The sequence below is a fragment of the Ambystoma mexicanum genome, chromosome 11 (genome assembly GCF_040938575.1).
Source record: "Ambystoma mexicanum isolate Mex_15411 chromosome 11, UKY_AmexF1_1, whole genome shotgun sequence".
NCBI classification, from domain to species: Eukaryota; Metazoa; Chordata; class Amphibia; order Caudata; family Ambystomatidae; genus Ambystoma; species Ambystoma mexicanum.
In genome coordinates this window covers 552,514,561-552,520,560 of record NC_090934.1, presented here as the reverse complement: position 1 = coordinate 552,520,560, position 6,000 = coordinate 552,514,561, and the positions used below count along the sequence as shown (strand labels likewise).

General features: G+C 42.1%; 1 protein-coding gene across 1 annotated transcript in view; it reads right to left on the bottom strand.

The window, feature by feature from the left end:
• Positions 1-1,966: 1,966 nt before the first annotated feature.
• LOC138505019 (ETS-related transcription factor Elf-5-like) overlaps positions 1,967-6,000 on the bottom strand; it is a 270,695-nt gene continuing 266,661 nt past the window's right edge. Inside the window, exon 8 of the mRNA XM_069625369.1 lies at positions 1,967-3,075. Coding sequence (XP_069481470.1) covers positions 2,979-3,075 — 97 coding nt within the window. The 3' untranslated portion in view covers positions 1,967-2,978. The remainder of the gene's footprint in view (positions 3,076-6,000) is intronic.

The window sequence follows — 6,000 nt, the reverse complement described above, 5'->3', positions numbered from 1 at the left end:
ATTTTGACCGAACCATTCCTTTAATGTGGGTACCTTTCTTGACAAAATTCTGTAATGAATTTCTTGAGGGGAACAGAATCCCTAGAAGTTGGCAAGGTTCGGCGATTATACCATTATTTAATAAGGGGGACTGAACGTCCCTTCTAACGATAGACTGATATCCCTATTAGATTCCCTCTCTAAGCTCTACGCTAAAGCATTAACCTTAAGACTTGAGTCTTGGTGTGCTGATAACAGGATCCTATCCCCAGCTCAGGCGAGGTTAAGGAAAGCTACTTCGACACTAAATCCGTCCTTCAGATTGACCCTTTTGGTGTACAAATATGTTATGCTTAGGAGGATGCCTTTATATCATTCTTTTATTGATTTACATGCAGCTTTTGATTCTGTTGGTAGGCCTCAATTATGGGACTTGTTAGAATCAATAGGGTTGCCAGTAGCATTGATTTCAGCAATATCCCAATTATATGAAAACAACTTTGCAGTTGTCTGTTGGGGCCAATGCAGGAGAGTACACTCCCCGAATTTCTATCTCAAAAGGGGTAAGGTAGGTGTGCATTATACCGCCTCTCCTATTTTCACTATTTATTAATGATATTGCTCTAGGGATTAACACCTTGGAGGCTGATGCACCGCTAGTGGGTGGCAAAAAGTGGGGTATTTAACTTTTTTCCGATTATGCTGTTTTAATTTCCAAGACCCCCTCAGGCCTACAAAACTAATTGACTGCCTTTTCAACCTACTGTCAGGATAAAGACTTACAAATTAATATTTCAAAGTCTAAAGCTATGATCTTTATCCCTAACAACTATTATATGCGCAAATCTTATTAATTTGATATGGGGAACGTTAATTTGTTAAAGGTGGAAGGCTATGTCTATCTGGAGCTATTGGTCTGCCATAAATGCAGTTGGAGCAGCCACGTAGAGAAAAGCTTAAATACCCTGATCAGGAGGGGACTGGCATTGATTAGCTTCAACAACAAATATGGAGGTAGACGTATATCCCCTGCAATGGAAATTTATAGAATGCAGGCTGTGCCTTCTGCGTTATTTGGAGCGGACTTTTGGGGATGTTCAGATACCTGTGACCTGGTTTGGGATGAAAACAGATTACTAAAGTGGCTCCTTAACCTTCCCAAAAGTGCTCTGAATTTGCTGATCAAACTTCAGCTGGGTTGGTATGGTCTGGAGTATTTGATAAAGTTGCGACTATGCCGGCGGTAAATATGGCATACAAGTGAACTTGTAGTTTACTAGGAGGGAATGAGTGACATGCTGCATCAGATTGCTGCAACAGGTCTTTCATGGCCATAATTTAATGAAAATATGGCCATATTGCTGGACCATCCTCAGTTGTGGAATGACCCCTTTCGTTGGGACATAACTATAAACTTGTTTTGAGGGAGGCGTATGACAAACGGTTTTTAAAGGAGAAATGCAAACAATAAAGGGGCAAAGGTAGTGGTTGCATTTTTAGAGTTGAAAAGTGTTTTTGTATTGGAATCTTATCTAGATATCCCTTGTAAAAGGATTCTGTACCACCTTGGTGGGAGATGCTGTGCACTTTATTTGTATTTTCCGCTAATACATCTCCACAAGGAGACATTATTTAAGACCGTTATTTGTTCAGTGGCAAACGAGGACTGTTGTTGTGGCCTATAGGCTGCTGAAAATAACAAGGGATGAAAACTGCATAGTTCTATTAATAAAGTATTTAGCCTCTGCTTGGGTGTTGCGTGTGAAATGTTTAAATTGCTGTGTATGAATTTTTCGTTTTTATGATATATACTGTACATTTTAGTGTGTTTTAAATTTGTAAACTTGTTATGGTCTCACTGAACTAAAGGATTTCAACACAAAATATCCATGGCGATGACTGACAATGAATTTGCAGCAACAGATTGGTAAAATGAGGGGTTTTAAACTTTGAAATCATATGCACCCTCCACAAAGAAGACCCAAAGTGGTTTATAATGTCTGTTTTTTAATAAAATTTTCAGGCGGAAAACTTCACAATCCCCCAGTATGTAGTTGACTAACATGTTTGACATATGAAGAAGGATAAGAAAATAAATGCAGGGGAATATTGACTCTGTTCTTTCTCCACTTCCCCCTGACCAAACCCCTAACCCACTGTTTTCTTCCATCAAAAAACACAGTTATGCTACTTCATTTTTAAGAAACATTTTGAACGCTGTTCAGGTCTTAACATTTTCAACTTGGGGGGATCACTAGGCAAGACGGGAGGAGAGTCCGTGCTGGTCATGGTCCCATGGTGGAAGGGGCTTCAGCCTCATTATCGCAATTGTAGGTGCTGCCTCATCCCATGGCTCGGGTCAATCCCATTGAGGCCATGCTACACCAAGAGCTCACCTGTGTTTGGGAGACTTTGGATGGCGCGAACAAGGGTTGGACGTTTAAACCACTGTTGACACATAAGGAGCAACCAGAGTCGGGGGTTAAATGGAGACTAAGGTTTCAGATGCTATAGTTGGCAAGGATAGGTTGGTCTTTTTATGTCATCACGTTCTGCGTATCCATGGAAAAACGTCAGATGGATTCTTTCTCCGCTGTTTAGTGAATTCACCAGATTTTCTCATCCACTGTGGCGGGACAGAGACACTCCAGGTGGCTTGGGTCTTCCTTCTCAGTGATGATGGTTGAGACTGGTCCATTCAAGCTTATTTCTTGAACTCTTGGTTTTGAAGTCCATTGTGGAAGAGAAAAAGACACAGGCCCAGCAGAGATGCCGAGGTTCTTTCATTGGTATATAATGTGCTAATGTTAGCGTTTCCAAAGATCTTCATCTGAGGAAATGTCCCTACACTGCAGGTGGTCCCTCTGCATTCTTTCGTGGACGATTTCTAGACTTCATTTCACAAACACCCTGGCAAACATGTGTGCCCACTGGGCACTGCACTCTAGTCTTTTAGAGTAGCAACCGCTGCTACTGAAGTCTTTAGTGCCCTTCTCAGGTCATTGTTTTCCATCCTGCCAGCCATATGCGTTTTTTCCAAACTTGTACACAAGCCTTCTCTCAACGCGCTCCAGTATTCCAGTTTTGTAGTAGTGCCTGAAATTGAAACAAAACAGTCACAATTAGTTAACGATGTTCTAAAAGCACATGACATACGATATCTAAATTTCTGCTAAGGAGCTCCGGTGGAATGAATTGTCAAGACATCAAGGTCGCATGCAGTCCCATGCCACTGGTGAGGGCAGAGCGCTTTGGTGTCCACTGCTGTCTAAGGGCCTCTATTAGTGTAGCTATTTGATATTTAGGGGCCATGTGGCACTAGGCATTGGAAGAACCAATCACTTCTGACCCTGTATGGGTGATGTAAAATGTGTTATGTGTATTTATGGACTGTTGTAGGGTTAGAGGTTGAAGTAATATTGGAAGGCTGAGGGAGCTTTGACTCAGGGGGTACCCTTCTGCTTGTGTGAGGGTGAATAGACGTTCGGTGCCAAGGCATCCAGTAAAAGTGCACGGTAGGAGAATGGGTTTTCAGAGGGTCTGGTCAGATGGTGTGGAGCTAGTGGCCCTGTAATGCTTTTTCCCAGTAGAGTGGTAAAGGGTAAGTGGTAGAGAGCCTGGCGTCCATATTAGCTCAGCCGGTGCTCCTACTATGGTTAGAATTTGAAGGCACTGTTGAATTATTTTCTTGTGGGAAGTTCAGATGCCATCTTTGGTTTGCAGAGGCTACAGAGGGATTTAGGGGACATCAGCCAGTGCAAGCCGATAACGAGATCTGCAAGTGCTGTGGTGGGACCTGCTGAGTTCGCTGGAGCTAAAACGAAAGAAACCTAGCTAGAAATCTGGATGAGAATTCAGGAGTGCTGGTGGAAACCACTGGATGACTGGGTCTAGTGTTATGAAAGAGTCAAATAAAAAGCTGAGAAATGTGTGGCCTTTCTATCTGTCAGCACCTTTGGACTCTCCTTGGGTGCTCTGAGGCAAGTGTAGTCCCTCTGATTGGTGTAATCACCCAATATTGCACATTGTCGATCAGTTTGTGGTGCTTTCTACCTGTCTGCCCCCTTTGCCTTGAAAAGCCAACAAGAGAACAACCTTGTTCTACTTGCACTGGTGCCAGTTATCTTCTTCGCTGCCATTTGACAATGGTGTTATGGAATGTGGCCAGACCCCAACTCCTTCCTATCCACTGCCCATCTTATTGAGGTAAATAATGTGGAGTCATGTGGACTTGTGAGATTACACAATGTTCCTTATGAACTGAAGTTGAACCGCCCTGATGTTCGTTGCTCTCAAGCAATGTTTATGGCTTCAGATTAGATACCATATGTATAACTGGGATTCATAGAGGTTCCCTTGGCCAACCACTTTGCAACCATCGCCAAAAAGGCCCGCTTGCAGATATGGTTATCACTGGGATTGGTGGGGATTTGCATAGCATAGCGAATCTTAGATTGGAACAGAGCGGCAGCAAAAGTACAAAAGTTGAATGAGCTTTCCCCAGCAATCCGATCGCATCTGCATTATATACGCGAGCTTTATGTGAAGGGTCAGAACCCTTTATCACCAGACACGGGACCTGACCCTGATTTTGTGAGGGGACATACAACAAAAATGAATCCCATTTGTTCTGTGCCCTTACGAGAGCCACTTAGGTTAAAACGTGATTGTAGACCTTCGTTCTCAGTAGAGGAGCTCGCACATTTATGATAAACTTAGAAGTTTTGGTTGTCTTAAATTTCAATACGACCATGCCAGCTGCTGCTGTAGAAAAATGTATTGCTTATATGAATTTAGAGAAACTTGATCAGTCATATACACTTTGGTCTCAGTTCTTCCCCTAGAGTTATCGACTGCTGAGCTGAGATGTTAGTTTATGCCATTGCATGTTGTGCTGATCTTCTCCTTGAGGTGTCTAGGAAACTCAGACCGCGCTTAAGAACCCTATATAAGCCAAAACTATTTCATTGGCGTACAGAAAGGAGGGAGATGAAATGCGAGTGGGTGCTGTTTGGCTATTTACACACCCACTGACTGCCCATGGCCATGCTGATCCCTAAACCATTCCCACCTACTACCTTCCCCTCGCCTGCCCAAACCACATCCTCCTGGGTTTTCTTTGAGCTAGTGTTATCAAGCAGCAATATCAGACTGTGTGCTGTATAGGTCTGTGATTGCTTTTTCTAAGCAGGATTTTGATAGTTAATGGCTTAATTGGAGCTGTAAATACACCAGTGGTGTAATAAAATTGTTAAGTGCCTTCATCCATTTGATGTATAACCAGTAAAGGTCCTGTTACAAAAGCATTGGCAAAGCCACCACCTTTGGCTTCTGTATACGTATTTCTAGCTCTTCTTTTTGCTAGTGCTTTTTTAGTTTGCTTTTGGACCTGAATGGGACGGTGTGCAGTGATTTTTTCTGAATGGAAAATAACGAACAACATTTTTACCTAAACATTTTTAACGAAGAAAATACGTTTTATGTTTATGTATATATAGGGAGTGGTGTAAGGGGTTAAAATGGGAAGGGAGGTGGTTGGTTGGGATTATAAATGAAGGGAAACGGGGGGCTTTGAACGGGGGCCCACATTTGAAAAAAATCTGTATTTTTTTCGTTCAAAATGTTTAGATCTAAAAGTGTTCGTTACTTTTCAATTCGGTAAAATGACAAGTTTCGGTTGGGTATTTTTCTCTGTTTTATTATATTCTGTTTGAGGAATACGGGGAGAGCTTTTTCAGTGAAAGAAGGCCGGCTGTGAGTACCTTCCCAGTATTAAAAATGCATACACACCTCAACAGAGTTAAAGAAATATATGTCTAATAAAGGATATAAAAAGGAAAACACATAGAAAGCTTATACAAATAAAGAAGGGCGTGGTAAATGGTATAGACGGTCTTAATAGAGGGAAAACATGTGGATAGGAGTGAAGGGACATTCCCCCATTAACCTTTAGTGAAGGAAGGAATTTTACTAAAGAATTACTGCATAGTAGCACATTAAAAGAACAGGTGAGTGGGGTCG